This window comes from Cataglyphis hispanica, chromosome 5 (assembly GCF_021464435.1).
Source record: "Cataglyphis hispanica isolate Lineage 1 chromosome 5, ULB_Chis1_1.0, whole genome shotgun sequence".
Taxonomy (NCBI): Eukaryota; Metazoa; Arthropoda; class Insecta; order Hymenoptera; family Formicidae; genus Cataglyphis; species Cataglyphis hispanica.
The window spans coordinates 3,610,242-3,635,685 of NC_065958.1; the positions used below are offsets into that span (position 1 = coordinate 3,610,242).

Genomic DNA, 25,444 nt, shown 5'->3' on the forward strand with positions numbered 1-25,444 from the left:
GGGAAAATGTATGAAGACATTCTGTATATATATTATATATTTTCATTCATGATATGTACTGCCAATTAAAATTATAGGCATATACATATATACATATATGTCTATAGTTAAAACGGACAATCTAAGCAGCAAGCGAATCAAATGATCACAACAAAAAATTAAAAAATGACAACTTTATGATCGAGAGAGAGAGAGAGAGAGAGAGAAAGATAGAAAAAGAGAGAGAGAGAGAGAGAGAGAAAGATAGAGAGAGAGAGAGAGAGAGAGAGAGAGAGAGAACGTAAATATGTCAAACACTATATGCTATAATGCTTCCTGCGATTTGAAATAAGAAAAATAATCATCTTTTCTTAATAAATAAATCAATCAATCTCACAATCAATTGAGAATTTTCTTTCTCGAGGAAGAAAGAGAGAGAAAAGCAAAAGTTTAGATAAAAAGTAAAGATAAAAAATATATTCGATTGATTAATTCTTACTCTTTAAATTTTTCATATAATTCTAGTCCAAATAGATAAAAAGATTACATTTTAAGTTTCGCATTTTTTCGAAATTTTAATTACTGTCGCTTCTTACCGAAATATATTCTCCTAAACTTTAATGATTTCCTAAAACACGATTTCGCACTAATTTCGCACAATATCATGACGGTGACATCTTTCGTTAATCTCGCATAGCAACGCACGCCTATGAACTGATGCTTAGAATTGACCGACAGTCATCGAACGTCAAAGTCAAAACACATGCTGCACATAGTGTACATCGTACACTACAGATGACAGAAGTAAGCCGCGCGTGGACACGCATGCGCGGCAGAATACAGTATCTTGGCGCTTGACGCCGTCTTGGTGTCCCTCATGCTGTCGTCTCGTTAGTGCGTTGCGTGGCTGTACTGTAGTCTGTAGCAGTGCTTCGACTCGTGCAGTAGGTGCTTTTTCTGCGTAATTCGTGAACGACATACCGCGTAACAGGAAGTGTATTGACTTGACTCGACGTTTCTACGTCGCATCGTCAAATCGTACGCCTTATTAATTCGTCGCAACGAATACGTCTCGTATTTACCTGAAACACTGACTCGTCCATAGAGACCTAGAAGAATATCGTCGACGCACACGTATACATCGCCGGTAAGTAATAGCCAGACATCGTCAATGACCGCGTCATAAGATCGTATTCTATTATTAGAAACTGCAGAGAAAGCGTGGCGTACTTTTCGGGTCGGAGGCGCTGTCGCACACCTTCATATTCAACCAATCGCTTACGAGCTTCAGTCTCTCTTTTCACAGATGTTTGTCTTGTGTCCTTCGGAGAACACAACTAACATTTCTTTAGTTCGCACTTAAGATAAATACCATGTTTACAGATCAACCTTGCGAATGTTAATAACAATCCGTCTGCGTTTGAAGAGTAGATAGCCAAAGAAAGCTATCTATGCTGTGCGCTTTCTCGTTTAATATAATGGCGTTATATTTGTAGCACGTGGTATATTTGGATACACACATACATATATTGTTTCTTTGTTTTCGTAATTTGAATTACGTATTCATATTTGATTTGCATATTTTGCATTACTTATAACGCATAATTAATATAAACAATGTTCGCGCTATTGAATATGCATATTATATATATACATCGAAGAAGTTTTTTGTTGATGTAATATCCATATTACATCAACAAAAAACAAAACACTGTAATAATTGCAAAACAATTATCACCTGCAAAAACTTTCTGTTTTCTCTCTGAATTCTGAAATGATGAAGTCTTCTGTATACAAATATGCCAATCATATATATATGTATATTTTATTTTTCTCTTTCATTTCTCAATTTTTCAAAATTTATATTATTTTACTAATAGCAATTATATTAATTGAGATAAAATTGAGAGATATTAATTATATCATTTTATGTATATGTGTGTATATTTCTGAAATATTTTTGTTATGACCTTTGCATTTTTTATACATACTTAATATACATTTTTAATATAAATAATATATATATTAATAAATTTTTTAAATACATATGTAAATAAAAAAAATCTTATTTTTTCTTATTATAATTTTCTTATTATAATTTCATAAATAACATTTTTTTAAAACAATTTTGCAAGAATATTAATTTCAAAAATATAGATTTGTTACTTTGATTTCTGTATATCACTTTTTTTATTATTTAATTAGAAAATTATAAAGATATTTAGGCGATTTAAAACGCAAATTTCTTCGAACTCTGCGAATGCACGCATGCAGCATTTCACGTGTTTAGGATTTATTGATATAACAGAATGTTGTCTATTCAGTTTAACAAATATTTTAATAGCAAGACAACAAATGCTTTATAATATCGCGCAACATATATCGTTAAACTTGTCTTGTCATTCGCACTTATCTATATAGCACTATGAATGAGAAAAGCATAGCAAAACAGGATATGATAGTTTGAAAAAAAGAAAACTGGAAAAATGCAGCTAAACGGAACAGATTTGTTATTTCTCAATACGTACACAAAAATTCTAGAAATATTGTTTACACTTTCGAGTTATTTTATTAAGAATTATTAGACATTTTTATTCGAGTGTCAGATATTTATGTGTTATATTTGTTAGTTAAATAATTAAAAATTATAATTTTGTTGATTGATTTAATTTTAATTGTAAACATATATCTGTTGATCTTATATTTATATGTATCAAAGAGACAAATGCCAAATTGTCATATCAATTTTAAATTCCTATATAAAATTATCATACACTTGATTGAAAAATATCTTGGTATTCTCACGTCAATCTCAAAGATATAATGACATTAATAATACGAATAATAAGTTTTTTGCGCGATAAAAAATAGTAATTGACATGCGCGATTGTAAAAAATATTTACAGTCAGCCATCATACGAAAAGACAATACAAAATTTCAGATAGTGAATGAATTTGCATGTTGTCGAACATTTTATTATACACTTCTTTTACACCCATGTATTACCATGCGACACTTATCGATTTCGGATAAGTGACATAATTTACAACACAATATCGACATATTATCGCTCTCTCCGTATCATAAACAGAATAAAATTATTTATATAAATTATATAAATTTTACATTATTTTTTATTTTATATTTTGAATAATTTATGAGAACGTTTATATGAATTAAATAACTAGTTTTTTTTTTAATTAATTGTTACATTAATTAATGAATTTTTATAGACTATGAGAACTTATTACTTATAAATAAATAATTACTTATAAATAAAAATTATATTTATCTGACTTTATAAATTTATTTAAACTCTAACTAGAGCTTTTCGTCAATATATTTCTTATTCGGAATTTTAATCAGCGGTTGTCATGCACATTTATTCTACATTATAATGTGCGAATAGTGGTACATTAGAATATAATAAACGGAAAATCTTTGATTTTGTCAAATATTCATGAATAAATTTTATATTATGCATAAGTTCAATCTAGGTGATTGTCCTTTTTTACGCGCATTTTGTTTGTAATTGGTCAATGACATATAACAAAAGTATCAAATCTAAAAGAAAAAAAAAACAGAACTATGATGTAAAAATGCAAGCTACGTGTTGAAATGGGCAGCCGCGGACACATATTTAGACATATCTTCTCTAAAATATAATGTGCAAAGTTTAGTTATATCAATTCATTATAGTTATGTCAAAATGTGTGTCAAAATGTCCATAATATAATAACATAATGAATAATATAATTTTTTGAATGAAATGCTTTGAAAAGGAAGGAATATGAAGTGTGGAAAGAAAAGAAATAATATTATCATATCATATAAAAATTAACGTATTTCTTAAATTATTGTTAATTACAAATTATCATGAATGAAGTTTATATAGTGATTTAATGGGAGGGATGAATAGTTACAATAATATCTTTAAATACAATATGAGAGAATTATCGATACAATCAAAAATGGTAAATTGTTGTAACAGAAAAGAAATCTAATTTTGACATTTACAAATTTTAACGTTTTGAAACCATTTGTTGCCTCGCCATTAAAATATTAATAATAATAATAATAATAATAATAATAATAATAAAATATTAAAATATTTGCTAAGCTTAGTAGACGAAATTTTATTGTATCAATAAATTTTACAGATGCAAAATGTTGCATGCTTTTGTTCCTGTTGTTCGAAAAAATTTATAATTTAAATTTTCTGAATATGTTTATAATGTTTTTATAATTAAATAATGAGAATACTGTAATATAAATCTAGTAGTGAGGAATCTGCATACATTTTCAAAGGCTTGAAATTAATATCTCTGAAAAAATCTAGTATCATGAATATATAAGGAGAAATAGAAAAAAAATAATATAGTTATTTATATATGTTAGAAAAAGCTAGCATAAAAAACATTAACAACAATCACATTTTAAAAATAATTAACTTATTAATTAACATATTAACATATTAATACAAAATTAAAAACATGAAGTTAGATCAATTGTAGAGAGAATGTGTGATATGTATGAGTGTGTGTGTGTGTGTGTGTGTAATATATGTATATATATATGTATATATTGGCTACAATTTGGCTCACCGCCTACGTATTTGAAACCTGTATCTTAAAATATCTGATGTTGACGTGTTGTTTTTCCGGATCAAAGTCCACTTCTTAAAACAAATCTTTCTTTTTTTGTGAAATCGTTCGTGATTAACGACATATAAAATCATGCGCGATTAATGATATTCTTCATATTTTATGCACGCAAAAATCAACTGACTTTTGCAGCTCTTGCACATATTTAGACAACTCATGCAGTTAAAAGGTCATTTGAGCAAAGAGAAAAAAGAGAAATGTGATGTAATATCTATTAGATAAAGAAATTATAACAATTATATAATAAACGAAAAAAATTAAGACATTTAGCATAATAAAAAATTGTGCAATTTTAAAAATAAATTAATTCATAAATAGATAGAAATTAAATATAGAAATCTTGAGATACCAAATTATTTTCAAAAAATTTATGCTAGGGTTTTATTATATTCTCATTTAATATTATATAATACACGTAGAAAATAAACTAAATGGCTTAGACATGACAAAAGCATTTTACTCACACATTATTATGCATAATAATATAACATAATATTAATAAATATCATTATCGCTGTAAAATAATTACTTATATCAAACTTTATACATTATTCTTTCTCTTATTATTAATGTGATTTACTGTTCCTAATTATTCACATATTATTAGTAATAATAATAGTTAAATAATAATAGTTTATTAATAAATTAAGATTATAAAAAAGACTGATTGTGTATGTGTGTGTTGTATACGTGTATGTGTGTGTGTGTGTGTGTGTGTGTGTGTGTGTGTGTGTGTGTGTGTGTGTGTGTGTGTGTGTGTGTGTGTAGACACGTCATTATCTTCAAAACACACGATTTAATATCTTATTTTTCTATTTTATATATATATATATATATATATATATATATATATATATATATCTTTAGAAAAATGAGATATTAAATCGTGTGTTTTGAAGATAATGACGCGTCTCTAAATCCTAGGCGAAGGCTATATATTACATAATATATACGGAATTCATCATTAATAATAAATATTAACGAAACAGAAATTATATACTGTAAAGTTTGATATATTCTCTCTTTAGAGTTCATCAAATGTGCATAAAATACATTTTCATTTTTTAACTTAGTATATATAATTATACTATATATAATTTATTTTTAATAAACTATGTTTTTAATACAAAAAATATAATTTTGTTCAGAGTCATGGTTAAAAAATGCATGCAGCATTTTGAAAATATGACTTCATCCAAGTTCAGGATAAAAAAACGTCAAGAGGTTTGAATCAAGATTATTTGTATTCGTTTATACTCTAATATGATCGTCATTATTTATTTATTGCAATTATTAATTATATATGTTTTTAAATAATGATCCTATACGCATCATTTTAGTATATGTTTTCTAAATGAACTTATTTTTACAGAAGATTATTTTTGTACATTATATATTTGCTTTTTGCGTAATTGTTTATAGATAGCTCTTTCAGTCAATTGAAATATATATAAATATATAAAAAAGCAATAATATCATAAAAATAATTAAATTCCAAATGACTTTTTATTATTATAACTTAAAACGTACATAGCTATATGCTTCCACTGAAGCCACAGCTTTCCGACGTATAACAGAGTCCGGACACACGATTAACACATACGTTGATCACATCCATGTGACGGTCAAAGTCCAACATAGCAACAAAAGTTAGATACTAGTTAAAGACAGAATTCAATCATGGACAGGTGCCTTAACTGTTGAATTTCATTTAAAAGATCATCACAAATTTTATATTGATGATCCTTAGTAATTTACAAAATTAATAATTAATAATGTAATTTTTATGTGTATTTTTATGTCTTTCTTTTTCTCACATCTCTGTAACTGACTTGATAATTGATCTATATTTAAACACAAATTTATATTTGTATCTTTATTATTAAAGTATTGTTAAATTTTATATTTTATATATAATTTCTTCATAAGTTATAATATTTCATATAAATATTTTAAATCTTTAAACTTTTTTATTTTCTAAAATTTTTTCTAAACTCTTTAATTTTTTAATTCGATTGTACTTATAATAATAATATAAGAATTTTTTTGTTATTTTATTTATGATTCACTATATACGTGCATTTAAATATAGCACTAATTTCTAGTGTTTTTATTTTGATATTTTAAGTTATGATTAGACTGCATATATTGTGATTGCATTGTGTGCCATTATGTGTAGCGAAATTTTCTATTGCGAAAAGTTATTATGTCTTGGTGCCTGCAAAAGAGTCTTGCACTATCATGTAGAAAGTAGCTCTGTCATACTTCTCTCGTGGGGATATCTCCGTTCGTCGCGCGTTTCTGTAATAAACTTGAAGGCCATACTATGCTACGCATTTTAGATTTATGAGAGATTTATTAAATCATTAACCAAAATATATAAATAAATTTCGTGATATTGTTTATTATAGATAATAATTCAATTAACAACAAAATAAACAATACATTAATTTAATATGATATATTATACAAAGATAAATTTAAATAATAATATATTGATTAATTTTTTTATATAGATTCTTTTTTCAAAAAAATATTTAACGGATTAAGTCACCGATAATCAATTTATAAGTGAAATTTAATATAAATAAAATTTTATTTAATTAATATTTCATAACTTCAATATATCAAATTATGCGCGATGTAAAATATACAGATTATTCAAATATACAGATGAATTGTCTTTTAAAATATCTTCATAAATATTGATCTTCAGCGCAATTATAAAGTATACGGAATATATAAAATATTAAAAATATATCAGCAATATTACAACAAAAGTGTAATAATAAAACAAGAGTGAGTCACCAATTTTAGAAGGTAAATATAATGCAATGGAATTTTGAGACAGAAAGAGACTGTTTGATAAAGTATATTATCTTAAAAGTATTAGATTGCATATTATTGCTGTTACATTTTTAATATTATATATTTATTTCGTATAATATTTATAATTGCTGAAGATGGTCCAAAAAAAAAGGACTGAAACGTACGCTTTTTGTTATTAAGTTTTTATTAAAAACTTAATAATATAATATTTACACATACATTATTTATATATATATATATATATATATATATATATATATAACATAGCATTATAATTTATTTATACATTAATATACACATATATATGGATATATCTTTATGTTGATTTTATTTTTGTTAAAGTCATATTGTTATTTTCTTAGAATGTGGATGAAGAGAAAGAGAGAGATTGCAAATATATTTAACCTTTAATGAATAAAAATTTAAATTATGTAAATTGGAGTTTGTTTTATTCTTTGAGAAGTTCCGAGAAGTTCAATCAACTTTGATAACTGCTATGCAATCAATAATTTTATTTGCGTTGCAAAGTATGGTAGTTGGATTGCCATCAGCCGCAAACTTTGTATATTTTTTAATTATGTTTTAATGAAAAATAAATATTTTGTAGATATTTTTATTGTTAATTACTTGTATAAATAAAATTTTATTGATTATGTAAATGCATACATTATACGTACATGATATTTAATACGTAAATAGATTAAAAACAATGAGGTTTGCAATTTTACTCGTAATAGTATCAATCAAAGCAAAAATTTATAAACATCAATATTAACATATTTTCTCTTTAATTGTAATTAATTGACGTCAGAGAATTGATACTATATCTCGATGCATTACTTTTTTTAAGTAATTACTATCGTAAAGTTCGCATATATGGGACGGAATATGAATTTCTGATTAATGCATTAAAATTGTCCTTGATCGATAGTCGACGTCGAACTTTTATATATAAATCTAATAAACAATAATTAACGGTAGTGAGCTGAATTATATAATATTATATAATCGCAAATTATAACACAATATAAGATAGATAAAATAAAATGTAAATTGTTTCCTTGGCTGTAGTTTTTATATTTTTCTCTTAAATATTCTGTATATTATTTCTCTCCTCATATCTGTATATTATTATATACAGAGCAATCACATTTTTATTGTCTCGTGATAATTTAGTTTCTCCTTTGTCTAATTATTTTTGAATTAGAGTGAAAACATTCACTCTAATTAAAAATAAAAAGAAAATAAAAAGAAAAATAAAAAGAAAATCGAAAAATTGAAATTATAATTTCAAAATATCTAAAATTTTGGATAGACTGGAGAAGAGTGTCAAACATTATTATCTTATCATTATATGGACCAGATTAAAAATATCATTAAATGTAAATTCAGATTCTAGATAGAATCCGATTGCTTTCGATCAGTAATCTATTTTATTTATTTGAGATTATTTGAGATTATGCACTATATAATTATTTACACGAATCAATCGAAAAAGAATGTGAAAGAAAGAAAGAGAGAAAGAAAAGAAAAAGAAAAAAGAAAAAATTCTTCTTTCTCTCTCAAAAGTAAATTGGATTCAAGCTAATTCGATTATTAACGGTATCATGTTCCAATACTTTGTGTTTCACAAAACTTTACATGCTTTCATAATAATCTTTGACGTATAAATTCGCACTTTTATCTATATGAGTATGTTTTTGTATATACTGATTTCTTACATTAAAATCGTTGTCTTTATTAGCTTTCTCTTATTTCCGTAGATGCAATATGCTATGTATCGCTATAAGCTCCAATAATCGCAATATCAGTATTACACGATGTGAATACAATATTTATGTGAGTACAATATTTATGACTTTTTAACATTTAATTTGAATATAAATTTATTTTATTTATAAACCATATTTCGACAGTTCATATATTTCTTCATAATGTCTTATTTCTTGTAACAGTTCGGCAAAATTCTAAATTTGTTGTGTTTTAGATTTGTAATAATTAGTTTGTAAACATGAAATAAACTTTATATTGAAAATATAAAATATTCAAAATTGATAAAAATTAATTATCAAGATTATTAACAAGAAAAAATTTAAACAAGTTATAGCTAAATTATTTATATGTAAAACTTGAATTTCAATTTAATTTACTCGAAATTATTAGATGAATTAAAATCTATTTTTGCATAGAATTTCATAATTGTACGCGATCTTGATTTATTCTCATTCTAAATTTTAATTCTCTCTATATAATTGTATTTGTGATTGATCTTGCGAGATTATTGTTGATGCTATTAATTTCTTTTCAGAATACAGTTTAAAGGTATTTCTTTCCAGAATGCAAACTTTTCATGTAGAACTTTTTATTTTCCTTTGATATGTTAGTCAACAAAATATATGTACAGTTAATAAATGAAAGACATAATATGATCTACTTACAGTGAGGAAGAAGTTTGCTTCATGTAATTTATTTGCAACATATGTGATATAGATATTATGTCACAGTAGCGTACAAAAATTTATTCATTTTGATTAATATATCATAAAATAATGATAAGGAAATAAAAGAGTAAAACAAATACGTATTAAATTCTTAGTTTGCGTTCAAAATACAGAAAATTTATGAGAAATGATAAGTTCATGACGTTTTCTGATAAGAGAATGTTGATGATCTCTTATTGGGAAATAATCAAAGAATGACTAATATATCTTGTAATATTATGATAATACGTGACCAATAGAATCGTTGAAATGATACACACCTACCAAATACACACGGAGATTATCGCGTTTTTGTTAAAGTCATAGATTTTATCGGTCATTACAAACACACTTTGTCATTGTTGAAAAATTCAATGATTACGCGCATGAACAGAGAGAGAGAGATTTTTTTCTGGAATATTTTTATATGAAAAAAGTTAGATACTATATGTCTGTATGAAATCAAATACAAATATTATTTATAAAAGTACAGTTCTGTTTAAGATTATAAATATAACATATTACTTAAATGTACGTTGCCCAAAAAGCGCTAATATTTTACTATTCGTTTTGCTTATATGATGTCATTCTGAACTGCAGCTTAGGAGATACATTTTTTTAAGAAAGGTATATATTTCTAAGCTTTTTTCAAATATTTTTCCATAATTATATGCAAGCTTTGAAAGGATAGCACTATAAAACTTTTACTAATTGACTTACTGTTTAATACTTATTACATTACTAGTAAACCGGTTTTTTTTAGTGAAATCAGTTGGAGAGAGAGCCTTAAATGATATCGAGATATCATATATCGAGATATTATAACTTGCTCTTATACTTTTTAAAAAATTTCCGAATCTGAAAGCGTGACGGTCAAAATATACATATATATATATATATATATATATATATATATATATATATATATATATATTTTGACCGTCACACTTTCAGATATATATATATATATATATATATATATATATATATATATATATATATTCGATCGTTCTCCACAAATTATCACCGATTACTTTCCTCTCTCTTTAATAGAGTGAGACATTCGTCAATATTTTTATAGCTCGCACGCGCATAACTCATTGAATTAATTATGTACCGGTCCAGAGATTTACTCTCATCTTCTTTTCCCATTCTTTCGATACTCTTTTTTCATTCTAACTTGAGTGAAAATCGAATAAACTGGAAAGGACTTTCTGTCTCGCACGTAAATTCGCACTCGAGCTGAATAAATAGAGCACAATTAACTAGATTGTAATACAAAAGAGAATCGTCATTTCATTTTCGATACCGTCGATTCACATAACATTAATTTGTATTCTTATATAACGATTTATATTCTATTATAACACTAATTTGTTTTATATTACACTTCGATCTGGCATAATTTTTGGTTGGTTATTATCGTTGGTTATTATCATTGGTTATTATAGTTGGTTATTTTTACGTTGGACTTTCATTTCACAGCGACCTCCAATATAATGTTTTCGTATTGTTCAATGACAAAAGTGAATAATATTAATTTAGAAAGCATGAAATCTAAAAAAAAAATATCAATTTAGGAAAAAATGATATCAAAAAATGAGATGATATAAAAGAATGAGAAGATTTTTACAGTTAAATATTAAAGTAATTTTTTAACATTTAAATATTAAAGGTGCAATATTGGAACGATTTAAGTTCGATAAGAAATAGGAAAGAGAAAACAATAAAAGAGTTACGCAAAATAACTGATATTGACCAAAAACACAATGTTTGCTAAGCATTTTTTTGAAAACTGTTTGGTTTTTGTCATAAACTAAGTCTACTGTTTATCGTAAATGATAAGTACACCGAACTCACTGCTTTAATACAATGCAAGATAATACCCATATTTATCAGTTTGGCACGATATACAATGCATTCACGCATGCACGCGTGCGCACCGCAATTGAAACTTTAAGTAAGGTCAACTGGTGTATCTGTGTCCACTCTGCATCATTATCATCGTCACGATCATGCAGCTCATATTCGTGATCAAGTTGCTCTTTTTCTCGTCAATTAATCGTTTCCGGACGAGTCTTTTTTAGAATGTATTAAATTTAAGAAAAATTCATTTATCTATATTAAATATACAATAAAAAAATTCACGATTAAAAAAATCTTAATTGAAACCAATTTTTATTTTCGTGCGATTAACGTTCTAGACGTGCATTTTAACATACTTACGTATTTTAAGCTATTGTTTCAATGGTTTCTGTTTTTTTTTTTTTTTTAAATTATACGAAATAATGTGATTTAGGTTTTTTTAATAATTTTAACGGCAAGCTGTGAGCGGTTACAACGTTAAGCAAGATTAATTCTTAAATCAAATCTTAAACTTTAATGTATTTTACAGGAACGCTAACGCAGAATGGCGGAAGCCCATTCAGCCGTAGCATTCAGCTTCTCGATAACACACGAAGGATGGGATGTAAATTTCGATCGGGAGGTACTTCACTTGGTATGGCTTTCCGGTGTGCGATCGTGGAAGAAGAGATTTTTCCGATTTCAGGTAATCATCCGACACATCGTTTTTAATTTCTAGACAACATTAATATCGAATATTCAAGCGTATCTTTTTACATATGTATATTTCATTTTCAGAATAATCTGAAAAGCGGCGTTTATCCAGCTTCTTTGGAAAGCTTCTGGATTACCGTGATGTTAGTAACGGTGATACACTTTGCTGGTTACAAGGTTCCGTACGATCTCGTTGGAAAAGTTTCACCATATATTTCTGGGTATGTCTATGTTTGCTTAATCACAAGATATTTGTTCGCAGATTGGCGGTAATGTCTTTGAAATTAATCACTGCTTTTTTGTGACAGATCCTCTATACTTGCGCACCTGGCAGGCTCTGTTGTAGTTGGACTATTCTTATGGCTAACAGTTATATACGTGATTCGGTATACGTTGAAATTATTACTTATGTACAAAGGATGGATGTATGAAGCAAGAGGTAAGGAAAGCAAGCCATCAAAGATGACACAAATCTGGCTCTTGCTGGTGAAGCTGTTTTCTGGTTGGCATAAACCTATGCTGTACAGCTTCCAAGGATCACTACCACGTTTGCCGTTGCCGGCGGTAGCCGACACTATGAGACGGGTTAGATCAATAACATACATTATAATTTTATGTTAAACGTATTAATTTACTACATTTGCATACATTGAATCTATCTATGTATATATCTATACTTTATTCTATAAAATACTTTATTTTTTTCTTTTAATTTTATTTATCAAACTCGTTTTAATGGCATGAATTCCAGAATGTGTATATTTTCGTTAGTTCTTAAATATCAGATATTACAATAAAATTAAATAAGATTGTTATTAGTATATCAGAATGTTATCGGTGATAAAAAAAAAGGTTGAATAAATATAGAATATCCATATCTGTTTAATTATTATAGACAGAAATTTAAAATATTGTTTATGAAATAGTATTTGAGGAGTGTACGGCCATTGCTGGATGATGAGAATTATGCTCGCATGGAAAGATTAGCTATGGAGTTCCAAAATGGCATCGGCGTCAAATTGCAGCGTTACTTAGTTCTCAAGTCTTGGTGGGCCACCAACTATGTATCTGATTGGTGGGAGGAATACGTTTATCTGCGTGGGAGATCACCTCTGATGGTCAACTCGAACTTTTATGGAATTGATGCCATTCTTTCGCATCCTACGAATTTGCAAGCTGCGCGAGCCGCAGCAGTTATACATTCTTGCTTGCAATATAGACGTCTTATTGAACGTCAAGAATTAGAACCGGTTAGTATTCTTTTTGTTATTTTTTTATTTTTTTACTAAGAATGAAGAAATTTTCATTTAAATACACAAACTTGCATTTGTAAAATAAAGCTACTAAAAAATCACTATTAAATAGTATAATTAAAAATCTGACTTTTAACAAAATGATATAATTATAAAGATATATACAATTTTTTTGAATTGTTTGGTATCTCCGTTTTCATCATTTTTTTATTAAAAAAGAATAATATATAAAGCACAAGAATAAAAATTGTTTTATATTTTAACATAAATAATAAAGCTTATCACACATATAAAAAAATGTATCTTTTTAGATTCTGGTACAAGGATTAGTCCCATTATGTTCTTGGCAATATGAAAGAGTGTTTAACACTACACGAATTCCAGGAATAGAGGTTGACAAGATTATGCATTACCAAGATGCCAAACATATTGTAGTTTATCATAAAGGCAGATATTTTAAGATGTTAATTTATTATCGAAATAGGATTCTTCAAGCATGTGAAATAGAACTGTAAGTTATTTTATTTTTTTATCAATATATAATATTATCTATTATTTGTGTCTACTATGACGAAAATATTATTTTATAGTCAGATCCAACAAATTTTAAATGACGCTTCAACACCGTCAGAGGGAGAAGAGAAACTAGCTGCATTAACGGCTGGTGAAAGAACTGCCTGGGCGCGGGCTAGAAAAGACTTCTTTGCGAAAGGTGTAAATAAAGCTTCTTTGGATATTATTGAGAAGGCTGCATTCGTAGTTGCATTAGACGATGTACCTTACGAATATGATCCAGTATGTTATCTAATAAATTGAAGATATATTTTGAATAGAAAGAAACTAATTGGATTGTGATAAATTAATATACTTGTTTAAACATTTTTTAGGATCATCCAGACAAATTAGATCATTATGGTAGGATTTTATTACATGGAAAAGGATATGATCGATGGTTTGATAAATCATTTACGCTGTGCATTGGGACCAATGGCAGAGTGAGTAATATTGATATATATTCACAGTCATATATGAAATAACTAAGATTAACTTTATTTTATAAAAATGATTCCTGTTCACAGATCGGCTTTAATGCAGAACATTCTTGGTGAGTATATTTTAGGATTACATATTAATATTAAATATTAATATTAATAATAAAAAATAACGATATTTTTTTATAAAAATTTTTATTATATAGAAAAGGAATTATTTCGAAATATACGAAATATTATCTCGTCTATTTTACTATGGAGACAAGTATAAAGCATGATCTCATTATATATAATATATTATGAACAATTATAGATTTACATTTTCAATAATATATAATAATTTGTATTACACACATAAACGTATGTATATATCGAAACACCACATATAATGATAAGTAATGAGTAGGGCAGATGCTGCAATCATGTCGCACTTGTGGGAGTACGTGATATGTTCGGAATTCCTGCACACAGAGTAAGAATTACAATCCATAGAATTATATCATTTTGTATATTTCTTCTTCTGCTTCTAAAAAATTTTTATTACTATCTATTTCTTGTGTATAAAAGATTTCTACGAAATTGTTCAGACAATATGTATATTTTTATTTTACTTGAAAGAAACCTTGCCAAATCTTTAGTGCTTCCAGTACTCTTTACAGCAGACATCTTTAAAGGTTTCTTGGGGTTCTTATATTATGCCTATGTTTCAGTATTCTAAATATTATTTTCTGCAGGTTACCTTTCTCTATTGGATATTTTTATTGATGAAGACCTTTATATATCTCTTTTCACATTATGACCAATATTTTCTTCCAATATGCTTATTAGGGCTGATGCACCGGTGATGGGAACTCTATGGGAATTTATTATAGCTGCTGATAATGAAATTGGGTAATTTTATTTGTGTCTTGTTTTCATACAGAATCATGGAATATAAATTACTAACTTCTCATACTGCATCATTCCTAACAATCATATAATTTTTATTTTGCTATAATTATACAGTGATTATTTTGGCTTTTATGAATATATTTATGCATGAAAGTTTGTTAATGTTTTTTAATATGTTAAAATGGTTAGCTATTTGATCAGCGAGTTGTGAAAAAAGAAAAAGAAAAAAAATGAATACAAAATAACTAACTTACAAAAGCGTACAATTGTTTAACTTATTACAAAATAAATATATATAACTCTCAGATATAAGGACGGACATAGTGTGGGCACTCCGGAATTTACACCTCCAGCTCCAATTCGATTGCAGTGGGATCTAAATGCTAAATGTATTAAAGCTATTGAGCAATCCTATCAGGTAATATAATAATATAACATAAAAGTTTTATTCTTAACTATATTTAGTTGATATATTGCGATTACGTGTAACAAATTGATTTTATATTTAATATATAGGTAGCACGAGATATATTGAATGATGTTGAGTTGCGTATTTATGTGCATGATGCTTATGGCAAAGGTTTAATGAAAGCTAATTCCATATCGCCAGACGCCTATATACAAATTGCACTTCAATTGGCATATTATCGCGATGCTGGAAAGTTCAGTTTAACTTACGAAGCTTCTATGACGAGATTATTCCGAGAAGGTAGAACAGAAACAGTTAGACCATGCACTATCGAATCTGCTAAATGGGTGAAAGCAATGGAAAACAAAGCAACAACGGTAAAGATGAAATAAGCAAAAATATAAATGTTTGATTATTCGTATATTTTTAACAGAGTTTCTTGTTTACTTATGTTGATATAGATGGATGAAAAAATTAAATTACTCTCAGATGCAGTAGCACAACATCAGAAAGGTTATCAGGATGCCATGTGTGGTAAAGGGATAGATAGACACCTATTCTGTTTATATGTAGTATCAAAGTACTTAGAAGTAGACTCACCATTTCTGAAGGTAATTGTTTTTTGATTATATGATGTAATAATAGATTATATAATGTAACAATTGATTAATACTTTTATAAAATGTAATAAAACGTTTTATTATATTTCTATTTTGTAGGAGGTTCTAAGTGAACCGTGGAGATTGTCAACATCACAAACTCCGCATGGTCAAACTTCAAAATTGGATTTGAAAAAATATCCTAATTGCATTTCAGCAGGTGGTGGATTTGGACCTGTAGCTGATGATGGCTACGGTGTTTCTTATATAATTGCAGGAGAAAATCTTTTATTTTTCCATGTCTCTAGTAAACGATCTTCATCAAAAACGGTAAGAATAATATTTTTAGTCTTACTGGTATAATCACGAATCATTTATATTTTTTGAAATTTTTTAAATAATCGTCGTTATTAAGCAATTTCAATATTCATAGGATGCTGCAAGATTTGCAAAGCAGATAGAGAAGGCACTTGGTGATATGAAAAACTTACTAGACCAGAAAAAGAAAATACATCAGAACGGATCCGCATGATTTATTTATTATTTGTAACAGTCTTACAAAAATGATTATAACTGAAAAAGATTCCGGCACATGGAAAGATTTAATATAAGACATAATTTAATAGCCTTTTGAAACCTTTTGATAACTTTTTGAAGAAATTTCTCATAGACAATTATCTTGGTACAGGGTGTCTACTCTTCTCTGGAAAAACATGGAATTCCTAAGAAATTTTTTTGTATCTGGGGAGATCAGGGAATTCTTTTTAATAATTTTATACTCTTTAACTCTTATACTCTAAGCAGTTGGCAATAAACCAAATTGTGAATTATGTTTTAAATATATTATAAATCTTCTCTTTATATATATATATATATATATATATATATATATATATATATATATATATATATTAAATGTCTTAACAAAATATTGAATATGCTGTACATATTCTTTATTTTAATTTTTGATAAAAAATGAAAATGTTATGCAAGTTATAAATTTTTATCTTAACTAAAGCTATTCAGCTTTTTTTTAATACATCTGTGAATTTAGCACTTGAAACTTAAGTGACTTTATGTTTTTTCCTTCATATAAATGAAAAGCATTAGAAAATACAAAAAAAAAAAACTTATTTTAGGAAACAACGCCAAAAAATCTTTAAAATATTCTCGTTGCCTAGAATATTGAGCAAAAATAACTGGAAGATCAAAGAATCTTTTTACAAGTTTGAATAGACACCCTGTTGACAGATAGACACTTATAAGAAAATGATGGGCCCAAAATTCAATATGCAATATATACAATTTCACATAGAAATAGATTTTTATGGAATTACTTTTATGTTTGTCATATATCAATAAATAACATTTCTATTATTAAACTCATTTATAAATTAATAATTTAGTCGTGATTTGCTAATAATGTTGCATAGCAGAAGTGCAAAAGTACAAGTATGAAATCTTTATTTTTTGTTGTACAATATTGCAAACTTAAAAAGCATTTTAATATTAAATAACTACAGAAACATAACCAATATTTAAATATTGCATATATATATTGAAATTTGAAATTTTTTACGCATGTTACGTAAATTAGTTAGCAAAATTACTATTTATAAATAATAATTAATAAATAATAAATAAACAATAATTAATAATTGAATTGGGAACATTTATAACATACATATCGACTGTGAGAGTATAAATACAATAAAAAATTTTATTGTATATATATATATATATGTATATATATATATATATATATATATATATATATATATATATATATATATATATATACAAACAATATCCCATCATAAATTAGCATCAATTAAAGGCGTAAACACAATGCAATTTACACATAAAAGAGAAGGAAACATTTTTTTTCATAAATATATACAATAATAGAAAAATAATAGAAAAATATTAGTTACTGAAAGATATCTCGATTTATCAGTCTTGTCAATTTAATACCTGAGATACAGATGTGTAACTATAAATAATGTGCGATTATTTTGATTTTGTAAATGTTTAAACGATGCCATATATCAATATGTGCAACTTATCAATGCAAAATGTTTTACTTGTAAGTAATTATTAAGTAATTAATAAGTAATTTTATACTTATAAAAAAAGTGTACGATTACATTTTCTATGCTACATGTATATGTATATATGTATATATATATATATATATATATATATATATATATATATATATATTTGTTAAAGCTATATAAGTTTAAAATATTGGTGCTTCTATAAAACTTGTTATTACTTGGTGGTGTTACACAATTAATTTTTATTAATCTTTAAGCTAAATATGCAAACAGGTAGCAAGAAATATACAAGATGAAAAGATATACATATTTGTACACTTTATTTCATATTTGTATATTTAATGAAAGTTTTAATGATGTCTCTCTAAAAATTAGAAAGACATGAAATATTGTATAATAGAATTTTGTGTTACAATTATTAGAACGACTTTAATATTGATATTGTAAATAAAAGTGATTTCTGTGAAAATTATAATCAAGAATTTATAAAAAATAATTAAAAGATATAAAATATGTTTATCAAAGAATAAATTATTAAATATTGGTACACGAAAACGAATGTAGATATTTGCGGAACATTCGAAATATTTTTGTACAATATTGATAATTGTTATTTGTAATTCTTTTTATACCGTTTATTGGTATGTTTAAAAAGAAATTTTTTGTTATTTCATAAAAAAAGTTGTAACACACATGTACTATATAATAAAAGAAATAAATATGAAACAATTACTTAGCAGCAATAATTTAAATACATGTCTATATATCTATAAAATATAGTAAATATATACTTTGAAAATTGTATAATAGAATATATATATATATATATATATATATATATATATATATATATATATTCTATTATACACACACAAGTACAAGAATAACTATATATACATAGTTTATGATTTTTTAATAGTATCTGCTTTATGTGATTGAACTTTCACTTTTTCTTGCTTCAGTGAACGATGCTTATTTGATATTACTGCATTTCGTAATGTTGAATGGAGAAATCTTTTGTTAACAGTTTCTTTAGGTTTTACCCATCCACTAGGTCCCATTATTTCAGCTCTTTGTGCACCAAGCTTAGCTTCTTCCAGTAAGGCTTCAACTGCAAGTCTATAATGTATATTTATATTTTATAGCAACAACAATGTAAACTTTAATTATAAAGATAAAATTATAAATTTGTAATAAATTTTTATTTTTACAGATATTTACATATTAAAATATATCAATAAGAAAAAATCGGATGCATGCGCAATTATTGTTCAAGTATAAACTTATATTATGATTACAATTCAATTTTTTTCAGAAGTAATTTTGTAATTTTAATTTGTGTAATTTTAATATCTAATTTTCTCAATTTAAAGCAAAAATAATAGTCAGCCATTATTAACCTTTATATTTCTAATACAAAAGCTTGGGATACCTTATACACTTGAGATTATATATGTTAGAAATTATTATTATAAACGTAATAACACAATTTAGAATCGTACAACTACCTGTTCAATGTTTCATCATCCATATTCACTTATTTTAGGTTGTTATTATCCTATAAATCCTAAAACAAGTGAAAATATGATGATCTACGATGAAATATATTGCATGTAGCCGTCATGTCACATATGTGGATTACGTGTTTAATTTACAGTTCCTTTTTATGTTCAAATAGCACGTTAATCCAAATTATTATTTTGAAAAGATTGTTATGAACGGTCACGAATTGTCATACCGATTCGCACGTAATGAATACTTCCGCAGTGTGATAACGTATATGACAGCTGATGACTGCAAAATGGCTGTTTTCACAGCTGATTCAACATACTCGGCTATACATATACATATATATATATATATATATATATATATGTATGTATTCTATTGTAGCTAGAAATAATCAAATATCGTAATACACGTTCAACTCTAATTATTTATTTGTAATAAATAATGCTTTGCACAATATAATACAGGGAACATTGCAAGAAAGATAAAATAAAAAATCGCGTTAAATTGATAATTTTTAACAATATGTGACGAGTCGCGTGAATTCGACAGAATTATCTACAAACATTACGAAGTATTTTTTTGACAAGTTCTGCGATGATAAGCGCAAGATCTCTTTTTTTTAAGCGCTTTATTTTTATACTTTGTTGCTCTCATTTTCTCTTCGAGACTCGAATATATTCTACTTTAAAATATAAATGAGAAAGTATGTAACTGATGGGAGCACCGTTAGAAGGAGAGTTCGGATGGCATGCGCAGCGTGGCGCGCATAGATGAGGCGTGCAAATAAATTGGTTCTCGGTGTCTCAGTTCTCGGTGCCGGTCAAAGTGTCATTCTCCTGGCCACTAGCCTGACGGACTGACGGAAGGAAGATGGAAACGAATACGAAGACGATCGCGGAGCTTCGCGACAAGTTTTTCAAAAAATTGGACGACGAGGGACCACCCGATCCTAGTGTGTACATACCTACTCTTTCAACATCGAAAGCGAATTCTGTTAATGCGAATTTGATGCCGTATATTGATGCAGTAACAGTGCTCATGTAACATGTGCAAAGGTCGTGCTAGTCGATCGCGTATTCAAATGAAAATAATTGACATAATTAATGTGTAACAAAAGGAACGCGGTGTTAATAATTGATGAAATATTTACACGTATCTTATCGTTATTTAGAAAGTTAAAAATTTGAAAAAAATATATGTATGATGATATTATTTTCTTGTGAATCTCACACGCTTAATCTGACAGATGAATATTGCTTGCAGAGGGTTTTCATCCTGCTGATATAGCCAGAATAAAAAATAATGATGATTGGCTAAAACGATTTTTAGAAGTTACTGAGTTCAATGAACAGGAAGCTTTCAATATGCTTTGGGATACTTGTACTTGGAGAAGAAAATTTGGAGTAAATGGTAAAACTATTATTTTGTATTTGTGTCTTAGTTTTTGCTATATCCTTTGTAGGTATTTTAATAACAAACAAATGGTAAAAATTGTTCTAGCAAATATATGTTAATTTGGATAACATGTGTAATATTTGATATTAATAGTACAAAACATCTTTCTTTTTCCACCTTTCATTACAACATTACTGAATTGCAGATATTACAGAAGATAATGTGAAAAGAGAGTATTTAGAGGAAGGATCATGCTATGGCTATGGTAAAGATAAAGATGGCAAGAAACTTCTTGTAATTAAGTTAAAATTGCATGTTAAAGGAGTAAAAGACTTCACAGAACTTCAGAGATGTATAGTTTACTGGTTTGAAAGATTAGAAAGGTATTATACATATATCTTAATTTTATGACAACAGCAAATATGATTCTGCCTGAAGAAAAGAAGTTCACGAGTAAAATATTCTTGATCATTTGTTTTTTGAAAAAACGAGTTTTGAAATATGTAATCATATTGAAACTTTAAAATACAATTTTTTTATCTATAAGCTTTCTTTTTTTCAGATAGAATCACAAATATGCATGTTATTAATATATTTGTAATAATATTCATACTTTGTTGGTAATGGATCTCTGTTTTGCATTTTTAGAGAAGTAGATCAGGTATCACTTTTCTTTGATATGGCAGAGGCTGGACTTTCCAATATGGATATGGAGCTTATTAAATATCTCATTAATTTATTCAAATCTTATTATCCGAATTTTCTGAATTATATCATAATTTTCGAAATGCCCTGGATTTTAAATACAGCTTTTAAAATAATAAAATCATGGTTACCTGCTAAAGCTATTCCAAAAATCAAACTTGTTAACAAGACAACATTAAAAGAGTTTGTTGATCCAAATGATGCATTAAAATCTTGGGGAGGTAACAGTGATTATGTATTCAAATTTGTACCAGAAGTACGAACAAATGAAGATGGTGTATTGAATGGCAAACTGGATAATAAAAAGGTACATATTTTTTGTTAAAATTTTTATTGGTGAAACTGCAATTACTATGATGAAGCAGATAATAACAAAATATTGTTCTTTTGCTTTTATTTTTATGATAGCACAACTTCACTATTTTTCATTCCCTTTCTATTCCATTCCTTTCTGTCAACATTTAAGAAATAAAATAAATATAGATATAGAAAAATTATTGCTATCCAATCTGCAATATAAAATATATCAATATATATCAAAATTAATTTCACTCATATGAGTAAAACAAAAATAGAATTACTAAACTAAAATTACTTAATGAAGTTCACCATTTTTTTCTGTTGGACATTTTGTGTTGTTATTTCTTTTGTTGCATTGCTATGTCTGATTCGTTTACAAGCAGTCTACACTTCCTATAGAAACAAAATAAGAAAGCTTAACCTAATAATACAATATAATATTCATATAAAATATAATACACATATAAAATATATACAATAAAAAAAAACTAAATATGGATTGTATACAAGATGTATATATTAAGTTATTAATAATTTTTAGAAGTTTTATTTGATTTCTTCTTTAAATATTTGCTATATATTCTCTAGGTGCATTTTGCGGAAAGTTCACCACTTTCAGAACAAAGTCCATCGAATATTGGAGAGCAGACTAATGAAGAACAATGTATGTATAAAATTTATTATGCTATAAGTAAATTATTATAAGATTTAACAACATTAATACAGTAGAAAAAAGAGAAATATACAAATCTTTAAATTGTATTTGTTTCAGTATTATCCATAGAACCCGTAGAAGCAATTACTTTTAATAAAGATGGAAATGACATTACAGGAAAAATTACTCTTAAAAATATTACAACTGATAAATCATTATCTTATAAGGTATGTATATTTTATATTGTTTTACTATATAATCATATTTATTAGAATAGATTTGAAGGTATATTGAAACAAATATATAAATATAATGACATATGATGTACAGGTATTATAATTTGTAGATAAAAACAACATCCCCTGAAAAATTTAGAGTAAAGCCAAGTTCTGGAATCTTGCAACCATCTGAACAAAGGAATGTTATGGTTGTATTACAACCTGGCTATAATATACGTGGTTTATTACATAATGATCGATTTTTAGTCATGTGCCTTTCATTAAAAAATGCAAATGCAACACCACAGGAACTAACTGCGCTCTGGAAGGTAAATTATTTTCTTTTCTCTAATTCAATATTTATCATGTTGTTGTACAAAATATCAATAACTATAAATTTTAATTATGAATGAGATCATTAAGATGCTAATGCATTGCATGCTCTCTTTCTTTATAGTCTGAAAAAGCATCAGAAATGCATAGATTACGATGCTGCGATGGTAACAGTGAAAATAATGAGGTCCAAAAATCTCATTCTATATTAACCTCTACAGGAAATGATTGTAATATTGATGTATTTTTCTCTAAGGTATGTAGACTAATGTATGCTTTCATATATATATATATATATATATATATATATATATATATATATATATATATATTTCATAAAAATATTTATTAAACTATTAAATTTTTTTTATGTTGATGCATCATGTTCAAAATTCCAGATAAATCTTCTAGAAGAAAATTGTGGCAAATTACGCAGTGAGATTGTAACTATAAGATACATGCTTTTAATTTATATGATATTGACAATCTTAGTTGCAATATTGTTGATCTATATTCTGAGAACAGATATTAAAAATTCGATGGATCAACAAAACTGCCACATTCATGGTAATTAAAAAAAAAAACAAAATATATATTTATAATTACTTTAATATATGTGAGGAAAAAATGTTAACAAATGTTTCTATTCTAATTCTAATATATGAATACATAAAAATTAATCATTAACAGTTAATATATTTGTTTTTTTTTGCTCTATTCTATAAAAATCTATAAAAATAGTTACATGTTTCTATAGACATTAATTTTATAATTCTTTATGTAACATTTGGTATATATGTATGTTATTTTCATTTAATAAGTTATCACCATTGTGGTAACTTTTTGTGGTTACCATTGTGTTCTGTAACACAATGCATAAAGAGTATGCGTAACTAGTATATCTATTCATAATCTTTATAATATTGTAAAGCTATATTATGAAACTACACTATTTTTGTAAGCTTTTATACATACTCTATAAACTATCCTCTGATAATTATGTATTAAACTTAAAAGTAAATTAATGTACGTACATACATAAGTTATTGTACATATCTTTAATGATTTTGCTTTTGACATTGTTGTATTTAATCATTTTAATATTGTTTGCAATACATGGCTCTAGCTAATGATTAAGATATAATTTTAAAAATATAATTTTAAAAATATATATATTGTAAAATTGGAATATTGTTTTAATTATACATAAAAGCCTTTTTATTTTTCAATATATTTTTTTTTTATCCATGCAGAGTTTTATGTAGTTCAATGATTGTAATACATCAGCATATCATTGTATTAATGTATTCTACTGGCAAAGTTTATTGACATGTCATGACAGAGTGCATAAAGCATAAGCAAAAATCAGGCTAATTTATAAAGGGTCGATTATCTTTTTCTATATTTGCTAATTATATGAAAAAAAAAAATTGGGAAAGCAAATATGTAAACTGATAATGGTTTACGTTAGTTTTTACCCAAATTTTGGTTAACCAATAATTTTTAAGGTTTATTCAGATAATGTGCAGGATATACGTACATGCACAGAAAAATCAACCAATTGATAAGAAGCATTAAATAAGAAATAACGACGATAGAGAGAGAACCAA

General features: G+C 26.4%; 3 protein-coding genes across 8 annotated transcripts; 2 read left to right on the forward strand and 1 right to left on the reverse strand.

Moving 5' to 3' along the window:
- The first annotated feature begins 842 nt into the window (after positions 1-842).
- On the forward strand, positions 843-17,292 carry LOC126849668 (carnitine O-palmitoyltransferase 1, liver isoform). Of its 3 annotated transcripts, XM_050591725.1 has the most exons (16): positions 843-1,126; positions 12,349-12,504; positions 12,597-12,733; positions 12,821-13,097; positions 13,439-13,762; positions 14,077-14,276; positions 14,356-14,560; positions 14,653-14,760; positions 14,845-14,870; positions 15,164-15,229; positions 15,586-15,648; positions 15,955-16,066; positions 16,165-16,434; positions 16,519-16,668; positions 16,777-16,986; positions 17,090-17,292. In XM_050591725.1, exons 2-16 carry the CDS (start codon positions 12,364-12,366, stop codon positions 17,186-17,188), a joined length of 2,388 nt encoding a protein of 795 aa, XP_050447682.1. In that variant the 5' UTR covers positions 843-1,126; positions 12,349-12,363; the 3' UTR covers positions 17,189-17,292. The 3 variants fall into 3 exon arrangements, with proteins under 3 accessions (XP_050447682.1, XP_050447683.1, XP_050447684.1); XM_050591726.1 differs by lacking the exon at positions 15,586-15,648; XM_050591727.1 differs by lacking the exon at positions 15,164-15,229 and having other exon boundaries at positions 844-1,126.
- Positions 17,293-18,403: 1,111 nt separating this feature from the next.
- On the reverse strand, positions 18,404-21,065 carry LOC126849710 (protein POLR1D-like). Of its 4 annotated transcripts, none has more exons than XM_050591841.1 (3): positions 20,953-21,065; positions 20,225-20,283; positions 18,404-19,835 (listed from the first exon to the last, which is right to left on the reverse strand). In XM_050591841.1, the coding sequence occupies exons 2-3, from the start codon at positions 20,245-20,247 to the stop codon at positions 19,619-19,621; spliced, it is 240 nt and encodes a 79-aa protein (XP_050447798.1). In that variant the 5' UTR covers positions 20,248-20,283; positions 20,953-21,065; the 3' UTR covers positions 18,404-19,618. The 4 variants fall into 4 exon arrangements, with proteins under 4 accessions (XP_050447798.1, XP_050447799.1, XP_050447797.1 ...); XM_050591842.1 differs by lacking the exon at positions 20,953-21,065 and adding an exon at positions 20,792-20,921; XM_050591840.1 differs by lacking the exon at positions 20,953-21,065 and adding an exon at positions 20,455-20,780.
- LOC126849684 (motile sperm domain-containing protein 2-like) lies at positions 21,033-24,855 on the forward strand. The gene is made up of 9 exons (XM_050591777.1): positions 21,033-21,180; positions 21,492-21,638; positions 21,829-22,006; positions 22,272-22,635; positions 23,217-23,292; positions 23,401-23,510; positions 23,630-23,830; positions 23,959-24,090; positions 24,233-24,855. The coding sequence occupies exons 1-9, from the start codon at positions 21,099-21,101 to the stop codon at positions 24,407-24,409; spliced, it is 1,467 nt and encodes a 488-aa protein (XP_050447734.1). The 5' UTR covers positions 21,033-21,098; the 3' UTR covers positions 24,410-24,855.
- Positions 24,856-25,444: the final 589 nt, after the last annotated feature.